This window comes from Leuresthes tenuis, unplaced genomic scaffold (genome assembly GCF_036924035.1).
Source record: "Leuresthes tenuis unplaced genomic scaffold, fLeuTen1.0.hap1 SCAF_13, whole genome shotgun sequence".
In the NCBI taxonomy this organism is placed as follows: Eukaryota; Metazoa; Chordata; class Actinopteri; order Atheriniformes; family Atherinopsidae; genus Leuresthes; species Leuresthes tenuis.
The window spans coordinates 16,772,138-16,796,467 of NW_027325367.1; the positions used below are offsets into that span (position 1 = coordinate 16,772,138).

At 41.7% G+C, this 24,330-nt stretch overlaps 1 protein-coding gene across 3 annotated transcripts in view; it reads left to right on the forward strand.

Annotated features, from left to right (window-relative positions):
- Positions 1 to 24,330, forward strand: part of pak5 (p21 protein (Cdc42/Rac)-activated kinase 5) — a 67,256-nt gene that overhangs the window by 12,578 nt on the left and 30,348 nt on the right. The window contains exons 1-3 of one of the 3 annotated variants that reach the window (XM_072362309.1): positions 8,199 to 8,680; positions 17,154 to 17,377; positions 19,094 to 19,138. In XM_072362309.1, coding sequence (XP_072218410.1) covers positions 8,626 to 8,680; positions 17,154 to 17,377; positions 19,094 to 19,138 — 324 coding nt within the window. In that variant the 5' untranslated portion in view covers positions 8,199 to 8,625. Of the gene's footprint in view, positions 1 to 8,198; positions 8,681 to 17,153; positions 17,378 to 19,093; positions 19,139 to 24,330 lie in introns of those variants that run through there. The other 2 variants (XM_072362311.1, XM_072362310.1) reach the window with 2 other exon arrangements.

The following is a 24,330-nucleotide window of genomic DNA, read 5'->3' on the forward strand; positions in this document are numbered from 1 at the left end:
ATGTGAATGTTTTACATTTTTTGAAGTGGGGCTGTGCGAAGTACTTATGTGCAGTCATATCTTACTGGCAGTAGACAGCAGCAAGAGTACTCTCAGTTTGGTGAGTGCTTTTCTGACAGGTGAGCTGAAGTTAACAGCAACTGAGGAGGAGGCCATTAGAAGAGGGAATTTTTTTTGGCATCTAAAACAACTCAAACCTCATCACTTTTGCATCAGATACACAGACTGGGTTTGCTTGAGACTTTGCATGTTGCCACAACCTGGCTTGTGTTAGGACCGAAGGAACTCTATGAACTTCGAAAATGTAGTGACAAAGTAAGCAGCCGTCTGATGCAAAAGTGTTGGTGTGTCAAAAATCTTCAATAAAGCTCTTGCTCGAAACCACTATGAAATTTTTGGTTTGAGTCTCCAAACTGAGAGCACTCTGATCATTGTCTGCTGGAGGTTAGAAACTGACCACTCATAAGTACTAATCACAATCCCTCTGAACCCCCTCCCAAAAAAAAATATATGTTAGATATTTTATATATTCCTTAGTTAAAAAACTCGGGTAAACAAAAGGCATCAGAAAACAGTGGAGGCTTCTCCTCAGTGGTTGCTGCAGCAAAACTGCGTTTTGGTCTTTCTCTTCTGCTGTAACTCGATGACAAGCTTAATTTAAACCATCTACTCTAGTCATGGGGCGTTGCCATATCCTAAACATTATTGTTGTCTTTTCAATCGGTACGATTGCTATGATGTAGATCAACTGGTATACTCTCCCATTTACTGTCTGCAGCTAAAGACAAATTGATTGGAAGAGAAGGTAGTGGCGTGTTGGCATTGAGTGAAGAGATTGTAGTGGGGGTGGAAAGAGTTCATGGCGGCAAATGATTGGCCCACAGATCGTAGTGGTGGCCTGATCAATGTTTTATAAGTATCACTACTCTATTTGTAGGTTAGACTTATCTCTCTGCTCCCATGTGTGGGCTAATGGTGGAGCTGTGAGTCATAGTGGGCTGTGTTGTTGAGATAAATCCCAGCATTGTGTGTGTGTGTGTGTGAGCGTGTGTGTGTGGTGTTGTTTATTTCCAGTACAATTACCCTTCAATACCATTGAGCACCATCACTTTTAATTTAGAGCGTGAAAACATTTAATTTGAGAAATTTGAGGCTGAACAGTGATCTTTGCTGACAGATGTGTTTACGTTGCTATGGTTGCAGTTTTGCAGTGATGTAGAACAGACACACATGTGTTTACACACGGCTTCCTGCTGAAGAAATTCTATTTTCTTAACATCAGCTTTCAAATGGCTGTAGTTTAGAAATGGATCATTTCATTTGTCAAATGGTTCATATGTTTGCAAGCAGCAATGCAGTCAGACAGACAGAACACATGGACATATTGGTCATTGCTGCAAAATCAACATCAAGGTGTCTGACCTATTTGCTGCAGCTATCTCTTTCTTTCTGTCCGCAAGCACAGGGTCACATGACCTAGCATCCCAGGTAGCATCATCTGTCAAATGCGGACATTTCCCTTGGTGTTGTTAACTGATATGCTGTCAGAGCCACGTTATCCAGCTCTTAAACAGCAGGCCTAGCCTCAGCTTCTACTGAGATATGACCTCGATTCAGCAATTTTACACACAGACCCTGTGCTGCTGCTGCTGTACAGGTCTTAGACCGAAAAAGCCAGTCCCATTCCAAATTAGCACTTTTCTAAAAATAGCTAACAAATTGTAAAATTTGTCCTGTCAAGTATTGAATTTTCCAATAGTGTAAGTTGAAGGATTAAAAGACTTTAAATCCAAGCTAACTAGATTAACCAGTAGCTTTTAAGGCCAGAAACATTTCATAAGCAGTCAAAAAAGGCCAACTACGTAACCTTCCTTCACTGCCCAAAGGCTGATCCTTGGTGCAACTGTGCCAGTGTACATGGTGAACTTTTCATTCACGGCTTTATCTCTATGCTAAAAGCCATTTATCTTTTAATGATCTTGCGAAAACATAGTGCAACCATTTTTTGTTTACTTGCCCAACTGTAGCTAAGTAGGTGAAAGGGGTTTTGCTATGTTTTTTTTTACTAATTGTACATGAAATAGTGAGGCTGACTAGTTTTTCCATTCAAAGTGAGAACGCTTGAGAGCTGTGGCAACATTACCTAACAGGGTGTAGTATCTAGAATAAGATGTGTGTGGGAAGGGTCGCTTGAAAAGGACTGTTCTGTGTTCTTTTCACTTTCGTTTCTGCCTGCTCTATGAGTATCTTAGCTATTCTTATACCACGGTGAAACACACATATCCACTTTTTTCATACGCACTCTCACGCTTATAGGAAAGACACCAGGATATCCAATTTAGCTGAATTTTACAAATACTTAATCTCCGTTTTTTTTCCTTACTTTTCAGCTTTAGCAGCTTTCCCATAACACCAGGAGGGAAGATTTCTTGTTGAGCTTTCAATAATAAACTATGAAGTTGAGATCCGAGAAGGGGCGGCTTTAACATGACTGTGTATATAATGGGCAAGAAAGGAGGAGGCTTTAAAGAAAACTGAGCGCTTTTAGCCCAGAAACTCACCAGCGGGAAGTAGGCTACATGGTTTTTAATGGTTTAGGTCTGTTGGCTCTCAGCTACTGTCCAAATGACTTTTTCATGTTAGAATAATCATAACTAATGTACAGAAACTCTCTTATTAAAGCTAAATGCATTTTGACAATTTTGAACAACCGATGCATATTTTATTCGGCAACAGATTAAACTACTTCACTTTTTTTCCCCTCCTAATGATATTGTGATGACCAAAAATATAGGTAATTTGTCAATGGCTTGTTGGGTTTAGACCTGTGGAGATATACGAAGATATCTCAAATAGGAACACAGTTTAGAGGCAGTTTGTGGCAGAGGCCAAGAAGAGAAAAGACATCTGTTCTTAAGATTCCCGTGTTTCTCTCATGTCATATTCCCAACATATCAGGATGTTCGGGACCATGTACGGTCATGTAATTGCTCTTTAATAAATGAAGCACTCAATTGGAGGAATTGTTTGGTCGTGGAATTCGTCAATCGACATTTTACACCCTCTGTAAATTAGTTTTTTTTAAACCCAAGCATATTGAAGTAATTATGAAGTTAAATTAAATGCTCAATTGTTTTTATATGGTATTTCGTTCTCTTTGCCAGGGCCCTGGAGTGCGAAAAGATCTTTCTTCCTTGCTCTGCAAGAGCGACACATGCTAGCAACTGCTAACAAAAACACTTGCCCGCCACCTGTAACTGGATTATTTGTTAAGAAAAATCCTGTGCTGCCCGTTATCTCATTCCAGGCTCTGAAAACTCCAGATGAGACTTACATTCATCAGCAGAGATAACCATTAAACCATTTATCACCCCTTGTTCTTGGTAAGATGAAGCGGAAACAGTTGAAACAAGCAGTCACTCTGGCCTAGAATCAGACATAGCATCAGCACCAACTGAAAATAAAAAGACCACAGTGTATGCATTCCAGAAAGACTTATTAGCCTAGAGTCAGGTGTGATTTTAAAAAAAGAAAACGGCCAACGTGATGCACTGCATGTATTGCAAGAATTTCTCCAAAGCATGACTGGTAACAGTGCTTTGATTATCAGGTGTCAACATCCAGAATTGAAATGCTGAAAAAACAAAGAGACAGTGTGTCAAAGAGAGGCGTTGTCTGTCATGACAACTGTCTGACCAACAAAGGACCCTCCCTCCCTCCCCACAGTATTTCAGTCTCAGTGGCAAACTGAAGCAGTGAGGACACAGAGTTGATAATAAAGCACTGATTATAATATAGCCAAAGAAAAGATGCTTTTTGCTCAAATCATATTACTGAAAAATAATCGATTGGACATTAACCCACAACCCACAGCAGTGATTTGCACCTGCTTACTTCTTTATTATTGTTTACAATCATTCACATAACCAACAAAAATGATGGGAGATGTCAAATAGATAACCCTTTTGTTGTATTGCTGTGGCACTAAAGACACAAATTCAGGTTCATTTAAATTTTGTGGGGCTGTAGTTAAAAGAAAAAGTTAAGCCCACCTTTTTTTTTTTAATGGGGCATTTATGATCTTTTGCATCCAAAAGAGTGCTGTCTTGAATTTTGAATTCCAGCAGAGCTGATGTATAATGGTCTGCATCAGCTCGGCCCGATCAGGCCACCGGAGCTGACCAATGAGAGCAGAGGTAGACCTTGCAGTGAGGGAGCTGGCCTCACTAAGTTCTGCTTTGACCGGGAACATTTGGATATGCTCGAGTAAGCGGTTCCCCAAATGCAATTTCAAGAGGACTTTAATCTCTTACTATAAAAAAAAAAAAAAGATATAAAGATATTGCAGCGTCGCTTGACTATGCCATTTTCTCACTTGTCATCTGCTATCACTTCAAATACAACATCTTAATTAGTTCAACCCCATTCAGTCGCTAATGGCTGTGGCTGCATCGATAGCTGACCATTACTCAGATTTACACACACACACACACATAGACGCACAGATGCTAGCATAAACAAATAGTCAGAGTTTGCCCTGCAGCATTCCCTGTCACTCTCTTTATGTCCGACTGCTTCCCATTGAAATGGGAAGTCTATGAAAAGATTGCCCCCAATTTAAAAAAACAAAAACAAAAAGTGACATTTGTCACATCAGTGGATGCATCTGTGGGTGCTGTCTGCATACAGATGTTAGCCATGGAGCACTGAAATGTAACCTACGTGGCATAGGCTTCTTTTCTAGAGTTTGATAGTGTTTTTGCAAGACTTATAAAATGAAAGAATAACCATTCCTCTCAGTGTTTGTGTTCCATTGTTCAGACAATTTGCCTGCTCTTTGCCTGCTGACTGAGGCATCCAAAAACATCTGGATTTTGCACATGCTCATGGTATTTCCCCCTCCTAAGCTTCACGTGTGATGTCATCACGAACAAACCGAAAACTAATATGAAAACTTCCCCTCATAAAAAGAAAAGGAGGACTTTGTGAGTTTACAGTCAGTTTTAAAGAAATACATCAAGTGACATTTATTGGGTAAAGGCTTTTTTTGGCTGCCGGGGATTTTTTTTTCTTTTCCCCACGAGGATAAATTCATCACTGACTTGATTAGATTTACTGACTGTAATAGCTCGTAGGGCTGTGATACAAAGCTGCTTTAACAAGCCCTACTAGTTCTACCATATAAGATGGAACAAATGCAAACAATTCACAGAGCGACATCCGCAAATTTCCACTAAAATCTGTGACACTGAACGCAAGAGTTACAAGAGCAGTGAATGTGACAAAATTGCTCTGCAAACACAAAAAATCCAGTCTTTTCTTTAGATTTCTTACATGACTTAACTTGTTTATTTCCTTTTTTTGATAAGGGAGATAGAAAAAAACAGTAGTCTGAATGAAAGACTGTTTGTTGGTGTGGAAGCATCTGACTGCATGAAATGTGAATTTTAACATTCTGCAGCTCAGTTTCTCCTGAATGATGATCTCTGAGCTTCAGTTTTAAATTAGTAGTTAATGATACAAGCTAGTTTTTAGTTACCGGTTACCAGTTTCAGGCTTTCATTCAAATCTCAATCAATGCACATATGTGCATACCTGCCTTCTCTGCCGGTCTGCAAAGATCTCATTTAGATAGCTTCCCTGATCTCTCAGCACCGGGCGCCCTTCTCCGCTATATTCATTTGCATTTAGTCGCTTAGCAGAAGCTTTCATCCAAAGCGACTTACAAGCAATTGAACCACATTCAGGCTTCAGTACAGTAGAGAAACCCTGGTCTATATGTTAAGCGCTAATCAATTTAAATCCATTTAAATGACACGGCGTATGTAGAGCAGGTACAGCCAGACTCTGCAAGTAAGGCTTGACGTGTTAGAGATGTAAGAGGAGTGTTCTTTAAAGAGATTAGTCTTCAAAAGATTGTTTAAGGTAGAAAGGGATGTCTGAGAGCAATTAGTAGCTTGTTCCATCACCATGGAACTACAAATGAGAGCGGCCTTGACTTGACTTTCCTAGCAGGAACGCTGTGGTCTAGAAGGAGCGTAAGCCCTTACGACTGAGTTTCAATTGCTGCATTAGTGACTTTTTGACACTTGATTTGCACAGCCATGGGTAGCCGGTGAAGTTCAGTGAGTGAGTGAAGGAATGACGTGTCCTTTCCGACTGATCAAACACCAGACGTGCCGCCGCGTGCCTCCATGAGGCTCCCACATAGGGAGATACCAACTTTAACCCTCTTTCGCAAATTGTCCATCTTTTGGAGATAGTGATGAGTGTAACATTGACAATGAATAACAGCCCGTACTTTGGGACTAACAAACTTCACAGCTGTTTTGATGCAGCCTCCAATTAGTCATGTGGAGGCTGCTTATTAGTGCTCTCAAAGTGTGGGGCACTAAGTTTATTATAGCTAAGTAAGCCTCAACTGCCATAATTCTAGATGTCTCTTTCTTTATTTAGTCTGCAGCTCCCCACCCCCACAGTGCTTATGTTCCTCCTCTGCATGTATGTTTGTGTTGGGTTGGAGAGCGGGACCCTTAAAGCTGGTGTATATATATTTATTTTCAGTATGACTTGTGGAGACGCGCGTCTCCATCAAAACGCCTCAAAATACTGTAGTGCAAAATGTTGACTATCACTTTATGGCTATAAATGAATAATGTTTTAATGGTTATCCGGTGGCTTGTGAACGTTTCAGCACCTTTGTTACTGTGAATATTCAGTAAGTATAAGAAGCTCTTATTTCCGAAAAAGGAAGGAAGGTAAAGATGATTCTTTTTTTTTTCCTTCAATATTTTAGGATGAAGTGATTTTAGTTTTTTTTTTTTTTTTTTCAAGTTTTGCAGAGTCAAACTGTGGAAAAAAGGTAATAGGGCCTTAAAATTTGGGCATTCTTCACAGATTTTCACAGATTCTTCCTGCAAAATGGTTCTAGATTTACAAAAATCCTGTATCTACCGCTCTTTTGAGCTCTTTTGAGTCTGTGTTCTGAGCACAGACTTCTAATGATGCTTAGGTTGGACGAGCTGTGAGAGCCATGGCAAAACCTGTTGAGGCGCGTTTATAATCCTTTTGTAGGTAAAATGAATTCAACATATTCCCTGTGCCGCTGGCTGTTACACAAGCCCAAAGCATGATTATTCCAACCTGGTGTTTAACAGCTGGAGGGGTGTTTTTTTCCTAAATGAAATGCGTGAGAAAGTCTTTCTTTTAGATGTAACTCTTCCTGAAATGAATTTGCAGCCAGACGAGGGTTTTGATTTGCCTTTCATGTGATCCTTCGGGGAGTTCACTTTGTCGATTTCTTGGTCTCAACTCGTTCCTGCTGACTGATTGTTTGACCACGTAACAAACTGAGGAAATGGTTACCTGGAAACACTTTGCAATTTGCTGTGGTCCGGCTCTGCTCATTAAGACATCAGATTCTATCATTCGCCATCAGCCTTTGGCCACCTGACAAAAGAAAAGATGTGAATGAGAGCAGCTTTATTGGGAATCAGGCTGTGATGATATGCACGCACACTCAAAAAGTTTGAACTTTGGAGCATGTGCAGAACATCTCGGCCCATTTGAGTCAAGTGAAGCAAGTGTATGCAGGGGTGACGCCTTCCCTGACCACATCATCTGGGTGCTGTTCTTTCTTTACAATCTCGTCTCGTTTGAATGTGTCTGGTGTCAGATGAGACAGCTGTTTTGTTAAACCACTGTACCCACTTTACCTTTGCACACCTCTGCTTTTTCTCCAGCTCGCCCTCGGTGTTTTTCAAGGAAAATAAACTGCGGTTTGTGATCCTGGCGGCATCGCTCTGCTTCTGTTAGATGTGCGCGTTTGTCCTCAGCACAAGGCCTGTCCCTGGCTGCCACCGCTGAGTGTCCTCTTAGCATCGGCAAACGGCCAGACCGTGTCACAGCCGCGGACTGAACCAGCTGTTTCTTTCTCTTTCTTCCGTCTTTTCTGTCCTTCTTCTTGTGACTGGTCCTGCAAACGAGGCAGTGATAGTGCGCCTGGTGGTGCGACTCTTGACACCCCCAAATGACATCCACCCATGCTGGCATCAGAAGACGACAGTTTTGTGTGTGTTTGACAGTGAAGCCGGGACACAAACACCGTCCTGCGGGCTCTGGGAGCACAGAGGACACTTGCACTGTTGTTCTTGTGGTTCTGTTGACAGACGCACGAGTGAGTGGAGGACAGTGAAGGTCTTGGGGGGTGCACAGTTTAGGATGTGGCCGGTCAAACCCAGTTAGGCAAACAATAAAGCGAATCAGGGTGGGACCAGGCTTAAGCTGTCTGGCCGTGCTTCGGCACGGGCTGCTGGCGTAGGCATTTTTCGTGTCCTGTGCATCTCACATTGAGAATTATCAGAGCATGCAGGCAGGATAGCAGTGGTAGTAGCAGCTCGCAGGGGACTGCAGTGAGTCCTGGTCTTGACCTGATTTGTCAGTTTGATGACTTCACAGAAGTGTCGCTCCTCCGGGGATTTATTGGCTTACAATTCAAGCAAGGGAGTCCCTGATTCAGTGTTTTGTTGGAAGAAAATCAAGGTGCATAATGGATTTAACAGAGGAGGCATTTGACATCAAAGCGCAACATCTGAGGAGGTTTTAATTATCTCGAACGGTCTTACCATGGCTTATCCAGAGCACTTTGATTGGTTGAAAGAAACAGCCAGTTTGTTTCCAGGTAAGAGCAGCATCTCTGTGACTCTGTGAATGTGTTTGAGTAAAATAAAAACAGACGGGACGCATTTGTCATCAGAGCTGAAATCAAAGATGCTAAAGCTTCCTCATCATGTCGCATCTTAAAATTGAATTTGAATGAAAGTTGTCCCAAACTTCTCTGTGTGTTGTGAACACTGTGGACAGGATGAGAAGCCTCTTCATCAGCTGAAGTTGTTTACAGCCTTAGGGACACATCAACAAGGGTTTTTGAGCCAGTGGGAGGGGAAAGGATGTCGAGAGAAAATACAGATGGGAGAGAATTAAGCAGAAGGGGTACAAGAGACTCTGTTGAAAATGATACAGACAGATTTGTGCCGTTTCTGCCACTCAGAATAAGCAAGGCTGCAGCACACTGAACAAGTAATAACACCTTGAACAAAGCTGGTACAGCAGACTTTGGTCTTCCTCAGAGCATTTGACCTTTTGATTAAATTAGGAATACCTCCTCCTCCCTGTTGCAGCTACCGAAAGAGAGAGCATCCTCCCTCCCTCGACTCGTTTATCACAAGGAATTTGTGTCCTTTTCATGTTGAATTCTAAATTATGCAGGGAGTGCATTTGCATATTTGCGCACGAGTAAATGCAGCGCGTCTCAACACCAAATCGCGTTCCTAAATGACAAACTTATGGAAACAGAAATGAACACACCAGGCCGCCGCGGAGTGTGTTGGTCTGCATTTTTAGGAGCCAAAAATACTCCCAGTCAACACAAATACCAGCGCACACACATGTGCGAGAGTCCCTCTTTGAGTGTGTCTGTTGAGGTGTTGCTGCGCAGAAGGGGAAATGCCTGTGGAGGCTCAGATGGTGACAGATGGTTCAGAGACAAATCAGCCTGGGAGTCAGGATCTCTGCCCTGGGACCAGTAGCCCCTTTAAGTATGTTTATGTCACTTGTGTTGGTATGTATGCAGTGTGTGTGTTTTAATGACCCCTTTGTGTGCATTTCCCTGTTAATATTAAATATCCACGCATGGAGTTGCCTCTTATTTAACACATACAGCGCACGCAGGTATGGTGGGCTTTCCAGCACAGGCTGGCCTGCTTCAGTTGTACTGTACTAAACCATGATGACATACATTTCCACTGCAGCCTCACAGCTGTTCGGAAAGTCTCTGTTTGCCGAGCTTTCAGTAGTTTTGAATCTGTTTGGAAATTCAGATATGGGAGAAAAAAATGTTTTATATTTTTTTTCCACCGGCGAACATCACAAAGTTATAGGATATATGTGTTTCTCACACAGTACACGGAGTTCCAGACAGTCACAGCTCACTCCAGCGTCACAGCCAGAATGATGGGGTTGCAAATCTTAGTGTGAATTTCACAAAGTGCTTTACAATCTGCCCTTAAATTAAGCTTCAAGAGGTGCCTATGTGGCAGCCAGGAGAAGTTGTGCAGTAAGCAGGTTAAGAACAGTTCAAACCTGTTTGGACTGCTGTGAAAGAGTTGCTCAAAGTTTTGCAGGAGTAAGTTTGAACTGGGCAAGCGCATAAACGTGCGTCTCCGTCGGCTGTCTTCCATGCATTCAGCGGCGTGTGCGTGGGTGAGCGTTTGTTGTTGTGTATCCTCGCAGCTGAGTTTGGCCTACGCGACTTAAGCCCTACGAGCCTTTAATAATCTCATCTAGGTCAGGGGTCACCGCCTTCTCTTCGGCTGCTTATAGACCACAGGTGCAAGATGGCGCACTTAAAACATTCAATCTCTAAAGAAACAGAAGTTCAGTGAAGTTTTGTGGAGCTGATTTACTGTTATAGATTCTGTTAATAGTGATGGCTATAGTGGTTGTACCTTGAAAGCAGCAGATTATCTCTGTTAAACAGATGTGGGTGTTGTTGGCTGATTAAATCGATAACAGCAACCTAAAAACTATCCCACAAAAAAGGCTTTTTAATTCTACAATGAACACCTGGAGGAATATCTCTTAAAAAATAGGTTATATGGTGACATTAAAGTTACATAATTAGGTATAAAGAGATCGTGGCATAGAGGTTCAGTCTATTAGGAATAAAGATGGAAAGTTTAAAAATGAAAGATCCTCATTCTAAAATAGATTATTGTTTCATCATATATGATACATACTGTGAGAACTGGACAAAAAAATGCAGTATAGTTAAAACCCACAGGAACACCTCTGTTGACACCCACTCACCGATGTCCTCCCGGCTATCCTCTTTCAGATCACCTTAGCAAAGTGCAATACCCAATTATAGAACAAACAGCGAGGCCGTTAATCCCGAGCTATATGTTATTCCATAACCGATATCCACCCCCACGCATCAAGAAGCTTTTTTTTTTTTTCCTTTGCTCGTTGCAGCAGCTCCTCCAGGAGCAGAAGGATTCAGAGAAGACGTGGTATAATCACACACGTGACTGATTGTGTCGACAGATCAGGGAGTAACTGCGGCTGAATCCTGAAGTTTGGGTTTGTTTGTTGCCTCCTTTGTTCACAGAACTGAGTGCTCCCTCCCCGGAGCTTTTTTTTTTTGTCCAAAAATAAGAAGATTATTGCCATGAAATTTGTGTTTTCTGCCTTTGTTTTGGTGTCAACTTATTTTCAGTGTTTGGGGGGACGAGTTTGAGATTGATCCTGTTGTCTGATGCATCAAAATGTTTAATTATTTACAAAAATATTGGATATCGTCCCCGCTGGACTGAGGGGAAAAGGGATCATCCGACTTGTTGCCTGTGCATAGTTCCAAAACCAGCATTAGAGATGATGCAGGGGCACCTATGTGAAGACGCAACACTGCAGTAAGGTTCGTTTTTCTTTAACACAAACCATACCATTAATTGAGAAAGAGAAGGAAGATACTTTTGAATGCAGCCATACTGTCACGTGGCCTGGTCACATGGCCCTTTTCATATGGAAATAAACAGTTTGATTGATTATACTTGGCCGGCAGTGATAATGCTGATGAAAAGCCATTTTACTGCCCACTATTTTGAGTGAAGGCAGCTCCACGTCGTGAGATCTTAGACATCGCATAAGTGTAACGGGTGTCTGAAGATCTTGTTTACGACATCCTGTCTCATGTGGGCAGAATGTATGATCAAGGCACTTGCTGAATCTGTGCTTTGACTGTGAAGATGAACACAGATTCTAAGCGTCTCAGTGATCTAAAGTAAGCTTTATGAGCTGGAAGATGGAAAAATGACTGTCCTGTTTACTACAGTGTGTTAATGTTCACTGGTTTGCTACTTAGGAGTTGTAATTCCTTCTTTATTTTCCTCTATCTTGTGTCTTTGCGCAGTCATGGTATGGGTCGATTACACGTCGTACAGACTTGTGCTGCCACAGCTCGGTTTGATTTGCTTCTTTTTTTGGAATTTCAAAAGTTACATTTGGCTCACTGAGGCTCCATGAACTCGGTTCAGGTTCGGTTGATTAAGAGATGTTGGTCAGAGAAGCAGAGACACGGCAGGATGATCATTCCAAATTTTCTGACACTGTCAGAAATTCATCTTTGGTTGTCTTTGGCGGCAACACCGTGGCAGCTGTGGTTTTCGAAATTTTCGAACTGTTCAACGTAGCACTACGATCAAAGGCCTCCCTGAAATTCTTTCACATTTGTCATCTTTCATCTGGAATGGCTAAGAATCACAGTGTGCACCAGGCTTTAGTTACTGAGAGTCATGGATAGGAAGTTGAGTAAAGAGGGGGAGGGAATGTGTGCATGCAGAACTGACGTACAGATATCCCACACACACACACACACACACTTACGTGTGCTTTAAAATCCACCACAAGTCAGGTCAGTTCTTTAGCCGGATTTGTCTTTAGAACATATTCTTAAATGATCATTATAATATTTTTGTTGTTCTAAGGTAACAAGGGCTTCAGCTGTTGCACCATGCCAGCTGATGGTTCAGCTCAACACTTCTATCAACACACTGTTAAGTCCTGATTTACTGCGATGACTGCAGGACGTATCGTTAAAGAAGAATCTTCCCCTCCCGGAGGCTGTTTTCCAGCAGCATCCTTGTGTTTATTGACTTTATTTTGTGTCGTTTTTAATCAGTATGTGTTTCACTTAGAAGAAGCCACCTTGTGTGCACGCTCTAAAAATAGCGACCAGGTCAGAAACCTCGGGTGGATCTCTGGGTGTTTGAGTGGACATCAGCCAACAGTAGAAGGGGTTGGTGACACGTCTGCGTCACATGCTCTGGGAGCTTCTTGGCTGTGGACGCAATGGAAAACTTAAGGGTAAAGGATTTGTCAAGAGATACCTGTGGAGAGTGTTAAAGTTGTGTTTTCCTTTGGATGGATTATGTTAGAGCTTCACAAATAAGTCATCTTTAAGCTACTCGATGTGTACCTTCAGGGTTATTATGCACTTTGATGTGATTTCCCTCTGATTCATACGTGGCTTATCATTTTAGTGGTTAATGTTTGGAGTTTACATAAATCCTCTCTACCTTTTGTTTTTGCTGAAATATATTTGTACTCACAAATGACTCAATGCATGCTTGAAGTTGAGTTGTGTGAACATGCCTGTGAGATGAGGGTTCCATCTGTGCCGTAACACCTTTTTGGTTCAGTAGTGAATTCTCTAAAAGCAGCCATGTGCTGCATAAAAGTTTGTTAATCTCGTGCTTCATTGTATGCATCGCATAAACCCGAATGCTTCCCCACATTTTTGTCTTTTTTTTCTTTTTTTAGATGCCTCTGTAACCTCTCCCCCGTGCTCCTCCTCTGCTCTCACACTCTGCCCTCATCAACCCCCCACCTTTGTTGATCCCCCATCAATCTATCTCTCCATCTTTCCTGTTTGAGGCCACTAATTTGGGTCTGGCTGGCTCTCCTGCTGAGCAGCAAAGGAAATGACTGAGAAAGATTTCCATGATTACATTTTTGCCTTGTCTGTTTAAAGTTACATTTAGAAATAGACTCTTTGGTGACTTCCGTCGCTGCCTCTGTTGGGGAGGCTCAGCCAAGTCAAAGAGTCAGTCATTCTCACAAGTAACAGCTGATTTAGCATGCTGCCATGCAGATTTAACGAATGCCTTTTAGTTAGCGACCCTCACGTCTGTTTATAGGCATTTTGAAAATCAAACATCTTACTGTCTTACTGTAATCTTTCTCTGTCTGCATATCTTGTAGCAGCGTTTACTGGCACTAATAATAGCAATATCCAAGATTTTTTGAGTGTCTTTTTTCAGCTTGTTGAGAACCAAAAACAAAGGAGCAAAAGTGTAAGAAATGAATTGCACATTTTGTTTGCCTAACATTGATATTGGCTGATATTCAGCTTGTTATGGACAAGCTGAAAAAAATTCTTTGTTTTTGTCTATGACTGCTTTGTATCTCCTTTTCCCACCATTAATTTCCACCTCTATTCATATTGTTTACATACATGTTTTAGGACCTGGAGTGACCCGCTCACTCCGCTCTGCCCCTCTTCCCTGCGGCGTCTGCTATTCTGAGATTGATAGAGCTGGGTAACCTCTGAATCACATTAATACCATATGACGGAGCATACAATAGAGAGCTCACATTAGTACACACAGCAAACCAAGCTCAGACTAACAGCCACCAAAACTGAAATACTTAGATGTAAGTTTGATACTCAAGTACTTACTGTTCCCTCGTCTGAAGTTTTTTTCTATGGACAGTTCCCCATTCCTCTTTTTGGCACTTTAAATTTCCCTGAAAAGGAATATAATGCCAAGTCCTGTTTTGAAATAGCTCTGGTTGTTTAAACACAGCATCACAGAAGGTAATTGCAAGCTGGGAGGTTTATATTCCAGTCAAAATACAAAACAATTCCTCTCATTTCACAAATCGGCTCCATAAATCTGTGGCCTCACTATCGCTGAGTTCGTCTTGTTGTTGACCAAAGACCCGGAAGAGCATTATTATCTCTTTTCTCTAGTCGAGACGGATGGCCACCCTTCCTGAGTCTGGTTCTGCCAGGGGTTTCTTCCCGTTAAAAGGGAGTTTTTTTTCTTTCCACAGTCGCCTCGTGCACACTCAGGTTGGGAGATTGGATCGAGGAAAAGGTTGGGTTCAATCCAGTCATCTTTTCCTTAGCTTGGCTACTTTAAAAAAAAAAAAAGATTGTCTCTGTATGTATGAATTTGACTGATTTAGAATGTAATGAATTGAATTTTATTGGATTATGATTGCATTACAATAAACTGGATTCTAATTGGCTTGAATTGGATTGTATCTTTGAAGTGCCTTGAGGTGACATTTGTTGCAATTTAGCGCTATATAAATGAAATTGACTTGAATTGAATTTCTTTTTTAAATTACCTATATAACTGCTGATGAGAATTTGCTTCCAATAACAAGGCAAAAGGACGGAGCAAAATCATTTTTATGTAGCACCAATAAGCTACAACAATCAGAATGGAATTTCAATTTGAATTTGAATAATATACAGAGAAGGAGGTCAGATCTTTGTACTCTGAGTTGGGAGTGTGACGTGGAAATCCAAATCTGAACAGCTTACTGAATATGATTTTAGATTATGTCTTATTTGGAGTATTTGAGTTGCCTGTAACTTCTATTCGTCCTAAAGCACAGAAAGGTGCTATGTGCTCTTTAAAATCTGCAACAGTGCTAGTTGATTTCTTCCCCTGTGTTGGTGTAAGTGATATTTCCACATTATGTTTATGTAGATGCATTAATGAGGGGTATCAACTGGCACAGGAAACGTTATCTAAAGCCATAACATAGAGGGAGATGGAAAATAAGGTGGGGTGTGCTGTTGTTCTCAGAGGACAATGCCTCCTAGAGAACACTGGCACAATAGGCTCCATTGACAAATGCACCAACAGCAGTTTGACATTTTGTTCCTGTGACTGGACATTGTGCAAATACCCAAACCACCAGTATCACAATGTTACTTTCACAGAGCTCCCAAAAGCACAAACAGGAGCTTCCATGCATGGTGTGCCTCTGATTATAGCTGCATAGTGTTAAAAATCACTGAAACGTACAGTTAGGTCTGCAGATACGTGGGAAGTGACACTTTTTTCTCCGTGTCGCAGGAGTAGATTTGAAATAAGACATTTGACAACACAGTTGAAGTGCAAACCTTGCTTGAGAAAACAATTTGAAACCTTTAGGAGCTTAAGCGCAGACTTGTATCCACAGGGGCTCATATTTAACGAAACAAGTTTAACATAATCAAACATTCATTTTTCTAATTTAAAATGTCTGTCAAGAATCCTCTACAGACTGTGACTGCCTGAAGTCTTGAAGCCATGGACACCAACAAAGAACTCTTCTTTGTGATACTTTAGCAGGGTTTTTCTGACTTTAATTTTGCCTTCAGTAGCTCAATACTGACTTGGGCATTTGAGAATATTCAACTTCTGCTTGTTGCAGACGCTATATCCCTGTACACTTCAGAATTCATCCCGCTGCTTCTGTCCTCTGCCACATCATCAATAAACACTAATGAATCAGATCTGTGGAGGATGTGTTCCCCTTGTTCTTTGTTTTCCTTTAAGAAAATGCACCACACTGTTGAACTGGCCCCTCCTAATGTTCCTGCTATCTTTCTGATGGATTTGTTTTGCTGTTGCCGCATGTGGGTTCACGGCAACCGCTTCCAAATACAAATACCATATATGGAATCAACTCCAGAACTTGTAGCTGCCTAACTGATGAAGACAGAGGAGTAGCCCGCACCTATACGTGAAATGTGTCATTTTTTTCCAGTCATCTTTTGCTGCTTTGAAAAGAAGGCTGTAAATATGTGCAGCTGCCTGAATATATAATCCTAACTTCGCATTTCTTTCCATCTTTGTCTCTGCTTCGGTGCATTAGCTGTCTTTTCCTTCTGTATGTTACATAAGAAAAGACACTTGTTCTTCTTTTTTTTTTCTCGTGCTTTCCCTGTTTTTGTCCTGCGGCGGCGAGTTTATGGTGAGGCAGCGTGGATAAAGAGTGACACAATACGAAACGTCGGCAGATATTTCAGTTTAAAGGAGCTGATTGTGAAAGATCCTGAGGCATTTTTAGGCAGCTTTTGTTGGTGCATGTTCACAAACTTCATCTGTTGCATTCTCATGTGCTGGAGAAAGAAGCTATTGCATGACATTAGCCTTATGCGATTCAATCAGGTAATTACGTCCATTTTTTTGGATGAAAACAACGTGATGATGAGGTTAATGCATGATAAAGTTTAACCCCCACAACTGAGGGGTACCTCTGTTGATTAAATGGCAAAACTTTATGCATTTACTGGCTTGTGCAGTAAAACAGATGTCAGGTGTTGCTGTATTTTCAAAGGAACATACGTTTGATGGAGATGAGAACAAAATAGATCCAAAATACACATCTGCACCCACTTAACCTGATGTAGTGTCACGCGCGGCCTTGGTCTTCAATGTATTCACATTCAGTCATAATGCAGTAGTGCGTTTTGATTATGTCTTTGAAGTGTGTCAGTAAGGTTAACTAAATCTCCTTTGGGTTGCCAGGTTTGCCAGGCTTTTCCAGCATGTTTGGGAAGAAGAAGAAACGGCTGGAGATCTCAGCTCCGTCTAACTTTGAGCACCGGGTCCACACGGGCTTCGACCCGCGGGAGCAGAAGTTCACCGGGCTGCCGCAGCAATGGCAGAGCCTGCTGGCGGACACTGCCAACCGCCCCAAGCCCATGGTGGACCCCTCTTACATCACCCCCATCCAGCTGGCACCAATGAAGGTAGAGAGCAAATAGACAGAGAGCATCTGGCCCGAGCACAGACGACAATTCATTAACACGTCCAGTCTATTTCTCACCCCTCTTTTCTTGCCTCCTCTTCTTGCTCATCATACCTCCGTCTCCACGCTCACGCTCTCTCTGTCTGTATGATCTTAGATCCCTCTCAGCCCTCCTTTCACTTTTCTGCCTTTGCGTTCTCACTCTGTGTCGGTGTGCATCTCCTCAGCGTTCTTTGCTTCTCACTCCTTCACTCTCCACCTGTTCCACTGTTCCCTCAGAGGAGAAATAGACAATTCTCCACACCATCTGGCCACCTCACACGATTCAAATGTCCCAATCCTGTCTGAAATTGTAGTTATATATGTTGTTTACATTTTTTTTTCATTGCTTTAAGACTGCATTAAACAATTTTGTGGTAAATAAAACTGAATGACTCCCTCGTGCCAAACTCACTTGCAGCGAAAGAAAAACCAAATAACTTTCGATAGAGGAAATAAGACGAAGAAAGATAATGGTTAAAGTTACACAGGGTTTCCCTGCTTCAACACTTATTTTGGTCTGATACGCTGTGACCTGCAGCTTCTGCTTGCTTCCACAGGTTAACTGTCTGACTAACTCTGCTCCTTTGGCTCCTTTTACCTTTTAACTTGACAGTGCTGATAGGGACATATTATAGATATAGCGGATATAGCAACCAATATGTTTTTGTCATTTTAGGCAAATGATAGTGAAATCACACCATTACACAGACCTGGCCTTTGCTGAGGTTATGGACCAATCAATAAGAAAAGAAAAAAAAGAAAGTGCTCAAAACTCAGAGGCCTGTGAGTGTGAAAAACATTTAGTCATTTTGCTAGTTTTGTCAAACATGACTCACACGAGCTATAAGACGATGTGTACTTCTGATGTTTATTACTGTCTGCGTCACTCTTACCTGTCCAAAGTTGTTTAATGTGGTTTTAAAGAGTGTATCTGAATTAATGTTTTTCATTGAATTGTTACCAGAAACCAAACTGCCAGCTGATGTTTCCTCCTCTGAGTCGGCTGCGTGAATTCTCTGTAACTCCCCTGTGAATTTGTGTCTCCTCTTCTCTCTGAGTGTCTCCTTTGATGTGTTGTTGTTTATTGGTGGTTCTTAGCGCTTTGACGCATTCGATCCGCTGATAGTAGTCAGTGGCTAATTCTATCTAAATTGCAACCTGACCTTTTTGTTCACCTGTCTCTGGGTTGTAGCAGAACGCACTATTCTGTACACTGATGGCCTTACCTGTACATACTAGAGGATGTAATGAGTCCAATGGTTCTTTACAGGGTCACAGCTTAAAGTGCGTCATTCATTCTCTTTCAGTGTACTGTCTGTGGTCCCATCATACTGCATGTGTGACCCAAACTCTGACCTCGCAGAGGGCCACTGCCCTCTAGCTTTCTAATGTTGGCCCGTTTGTCACGCTCGTGTTGCAATACAACACTTGCTTACACCACTTCTGTTCACTTAGGTAATATATTAAGAGAGCTTTGTCAAGAAGCTTTCAAACACATTTTTTTGCGAATGAAAGCGCAGATATAAAAAAAAGCAAAGAAGCCACTAACGGGTACTGATAACTGGAAAACCCGAAAAAGTCAGTCAAAGTTATACAACACAGAACAGCAATATGCCACAGGAGATATCTCTGAAGAGGGGGAAACAAGAAAATAATTCTCTTGCTCTCTTCACAGATATCTCCCAAGAAAGTCCGGTCATCTGAAACGCCGTTGCCCAAAGTATGACTTCCTCTTCCCTTATGTTTTCAACACCTCCCCCTCTCCTTTTTCTTTTTCTTCCCTTTTTCCTAATGGCCGCTTTCACACAGTCACACCGCATCTCTCCTCTGCGGCCTGCTGCCATGCGCTCAGGTGGAGGTGGCTTGTCAGCAGGAACAGGGATGAACGCAGCGAATGACTCCACACATGACATAACTACATCGTCGTGCCAAGTCTTTTCTTAGACTTCATCTCCTCTCTTCTTCTGTTTTGTTTGCATGAGCCTCCGTAGAAAAGACAAGACTAACTGTAGTGGCATGTTCCCTTTTGTTTCTCCTCTTGCTACAAAGCACCATTGATGATGATAATGATGATGTTGATGATGATGATCATAATGATGATAATGATGATGGGTGCTGAGATGTGTAGTGCATGTTGCTATGGTAGCTGATTTTGCTGTGCTGGGGGCCTCTGCTCTGTAAAAAGAAATTGGTCATAAAGGGTTTGCATGCGTTAGGAAAACCCTTTGTTCCACATCTTCATCTGACCTGAATCAGCCGAAGCAGAGGCTTCTCTCCTCTCCGATCCCATGCCATCCGATCCAAAGCTTCTGTTCCATGAAATGAAACCTTAATGTGTTGAAACATGTGATATTATACATTTGCATCTATAGTAAGTTAAAGTTATGGTCAAGTTGAAGTCTAGAAGGCCAAGAAACTTTCAAGGAGAACTGCTCATAAGATTGTTAGAAAGGCAAATCATATATGTTTGACCTTCATACATTTGTATCAGACTCTGAAGTTGTGGTACACTCTTCTTCTGTGTAAAATCCAGTGTCAGAACATTGCAAATTAACATTTAAACAATTCTGATACATTTTGGAGACAAGTGCTGTGGAGTGCTTAAGTTAAAAAGGAACTTTTTACAATCAAACAGGGAAGCATTGCAGAATGAACGGTGCGGACTGACGTGAAAAGATCAGCTCCCCAAATGTTAAGCATAGGTGTGGATTGATTTTTTAGCTTGTCTCACAGCTTTCCTCACTTGGTTGTGCCCAGAAAAACAATTTTCAACCCCGAGCCTTTGCCTGCCACTTTATCTTCTGTATATCAAGCCACTATTACTATAGTATATCCTGATTGTGTCACGGTTTATCTTGAATTCTACACTCAGTCTAAGGAAAGTTGCACTTTTAAAAGTACATCCTCAGTCTGCCACATCTTGTTGTGTTTCAGTATAAAAGTAGGTCAATAATAGAACAATTGTGTTATAGTTTGTACTTAGACAGACATTTGAGCCTCGCTCGTAGTTGTAATCGACAGGTACTATTTAAAGAAAAACTGTTTCACATGCAATGAGCTCAGTAACAGGAAACAAAACTCCTCAAACAAACCTAATTCCAAAGAGGTTGGGAAGATATGTAAAGTGTAGACAATGAGAGAATGCAATGACCTGATGTGATAGCTGTAAAGCAATATTTCATTCACAATATCAAGACATGGAAAACATATCAAATGCTGAAAAGTGAGACATTTCACTATTTCATGAAGAATATGACTTTAAAAAACCACAACTAAAGAACGGGGAGACCAACTGTTGAACTTCTGGGAGAAATATTTTGTCTCATCCTTGATATAGGATTCTTGCTCCTCAACAGTTTTGGATCTTCTTTTGATTAAATTGCTCCAAAATTTTGTAGGCAGTTTGTTACTTTATACCTCTAAGAAACTCTGCCTCTTTAAGGTGCTCTTAAACCTTTTATTTCAATTGAGATTGTATATAAAAGGTCTGTGATGCAGAAAAATTCAAGATTTCGATTCAGTCGGTACACTGAAAAACATTGTGCTTACATGAACATAAGATCCCAGGACTGCGCTGAAGTCACAACTCATCACTGGAAGTGATTGAAAGTAGTTTCATGTCACACAGAAGTCAGGGTCACTTAACACCTACATTAAATCCAACTTGCAGTGTGCATGCAGAGAATCCAAACTAACCAATTTGTGATTTTTGTGTTAGTCAGTAGTTTGAAAAATCAGAGGAGACCTGCAAAACGCTTACATTTGTAATGGGTGACTCAGGTCTTTTTCTTTTCCTTTTAAGACTTGTTATTTTTCTTTATGTTACTCTATCAATTCATTGAACGTGTGTGTGTGTATGTTTTTTTTAAAAACATTTTTTAGGCTGTTTTGCATTACTCAAACTGTGTCTTTTTTTTGGATACAAAAAAGAAAGTCTCATAAATTGAATGAATTAATAAAACCCCAAGTCTTCGTCTGGGGTAAGTGTGTCATTAAGTAAAGTCGTGGTCATGGTAAGTTTAAGGTGAAGTTCCCAGGAAATGCATCTCACAATCCTCTGAACTATGGATGTGTGATGTGTGTGTGACCCTGATCACCGAGGTGGGCTGGGTTATTTATAGTGTCTCACCATAGCCTGATATCCTTCTCCCTTGTGTCCCTGACACTTGATTGACATCAGACTTCATCTGCTTGGCAGACTCCCCCAGCTCTGCCTTCTAAGTGTGTATGAGAGTGTGCATGTGTGTGTGTGTTTATGCACACACCAGGTGGGCATGCATAAAGCAGTCTCCGGTTTGGTCGACCTCCAGAGCTGTCCCCAACAAACACTACACAGGGACAACGCAAACTGAAAGGTTGACATAACCTGTCTCTCTGTCTGTGTGTTCGTGCACATCTTTTTGTGTGGTTGTGCGTGCGTTGAGCAGTTGGAGAGGTCAGCACGCTCATCATGCTGAAATAACCACTACCCCTGCCCTCTGGCTTGCGCATTCATCGTTTATTCAAAAGGCTTTTGTACTCATTGTCCGACTGCTCATCTCAGCTGAGCTTTAGTATTGCTTAAAGCTTTGACTCTGAAATCTGTTTTGGCTTCTCCTCTAACCCCCACCTGCCCTTCGCACATATGTTAATCCAAAAGTGTAGGCTAACAATGCTAGCACCCTAGCGGCCCAACCAGCATTTCCATGTGTTTAGATATCGGGCTCTAAAAGCTTCTGCACGCTGAGATTTTAAGCTGTTTGGGAGGCGCAGAACTTCTTCATTGTTATGCTGCTTTCTCTCTTGACTTGATTTCGTAGAAGCGTATGAGTGGGCGTGTGCGTAGGTGTGATGCAAGGTTACATGTGTGTTAATGTGATGCATTCATTAGCAGTAGCAGGGGCAGTGCCATGGTTATTATTAATGTCAGGCTCCTGTTGCACCTTGACTTTGACACCCTCAAACTGCAGACTCCTGTGGAGCTAAGGGGGATAATTTACTGTGATGATGTCTGGGTATGTATGTGCTTGCTTGTAGATGAATGTGTTTGTGCGTGTCAGCGTCGGTATTTATGGCCATTGGCTTGTTAATGCTATCTGCTTGTTTCTGGATGCTCATGTTTCCGGAGCCTTGGGCCAGTATTAGATTACTTGGTTCGTGTAAATGAGAAACTGAATAACACGTGTAAAAGATGAGCTCGTGTGAGCACATTCACCTGGAAAAAAAAAAAATCAATATTAGTGTAAATGATATTTTCTCCACCTTAACTGCCATCAATCAACCTTCTCTGGCAAATAATTGATGCCATTAAAGTTCCCTCTTCCCCAGATTCCATTGATGAAAACAGTAATTTCACCACACCAGAACATGGGAGTTGCTGGTCTATTGCTGCCTTTGGTGTTTTAAGAGGATAGTTCTGATCAGAATCGACATGTTAAAACATCATAGCCACACAGTAAACAGTAGACCGACAACTCCTTTGTTCTGGGAAGTAAAATTATGGTTTTAGACAGCAATCCTTTAACACCCTGTGTAGTTAGAAATAACGGAGGCGAATCTTGAACTTTTAAATATCCAGACCAAAGATAGATGAGGGGCCTTTTCGAGGTGGCTAAGTTATGTTTTTCGGACGACCCCATTTTACTGCAGCACATTGCTGAGCTTTCATGACAGTCCTCTTGTCTGCCTCTCCAAACTGGGGGCAAGCAACCGTGATCCACTGTAGGTAATACACTTACTCAGGACAAGTATCTCATACAATCCCACTTCAAAGCACCGCGACTATCTCTGTAATGTTTACACCTTTACACAACACGAGGCTTATCTGGTGACGGAAGACTGGGTTTCCCCCAAGAGTTAAAGCTTTGCCAATGCAGACAGAAACGCAGGAATAATCTGTGTAAAGACATGAGAGTAAAGCCAAAGTACATAAAGCCAAGTGTTACCAGAGCACATGAATCCTGGTGTCGTTGTGCTGTAAAAACAGCAAACAGTCCCATTTTCTTTAGGTCAGGTTCTTGGTGAATGCAGTTTAAGGTCTTTGTGTTGACACCAGGGTGACACTCACCAGTAAGTGCAGCTGGAGAAATTAAAGTTTTTAGTGTATCATCATGTATGAAGGTGGATGTTTCTCTTTGATGACTTATGTTGATCCAGTTGTTTTGCACAGATGAATCAGAAAAGGGCAATGATGAATGGTGACACTGGGAGACATGCAGGCAGAACTGCTTCATAGTGGCTTTGAGTGCTCTTAAAAAGGTTACATGAAAGCCAACTGCCTGTATTTAGATTTCACACTTGCAGGGACGTTGTGATATTTCCTCACTCATTTGGAAGGCCATGTTGGAACAATTGAATGAAGTGGCTTTTGTGAGAGGATGTTGTTAACTGTGACTGCTGCTGATGGTTTCCAAAACTGGCTGCCGACACCCTCTTGCTATCCAAGCATCTTGCATTTCAGCTGTAGGTTCAAATGCGCTGTAGGTAGTGTAGGTGGAGAGGTGGTGATATTTTAGGTAGCTGAACAGCTCTCTGCTGTAAAGCCCATTATAGCTGCACTGAAAATATCTTGCCTCAACATCGCATTGGAAATATGCACCAGAATACATGCAGGACTGCAAGGTGAATTTCCAGGACATGCTGTTTCACAAAGTACTTCTTTTTTTTTTTTGGTGGATTTCTTGAGCGGCTTAAATGATGCTTAATCCTTATATTTTGAGGGTTGAGCATTTAGCTCGGGTTAAACAGAAACAAATTTCCACGGTGGATGTGAATTAGCAGAAGACTGTCAGGCGTAGACAACACCATGTGGCAATTAGCATGACATGCAGGGTGATCTGGTGCTACTGTAAATGTCAGTGGGTCAGTGAAAGCAGCTGCCCACCTTCCCCCACCAGCTTACAGCAGGTGACGGAGGAGGAGGGTGGGGGGAAC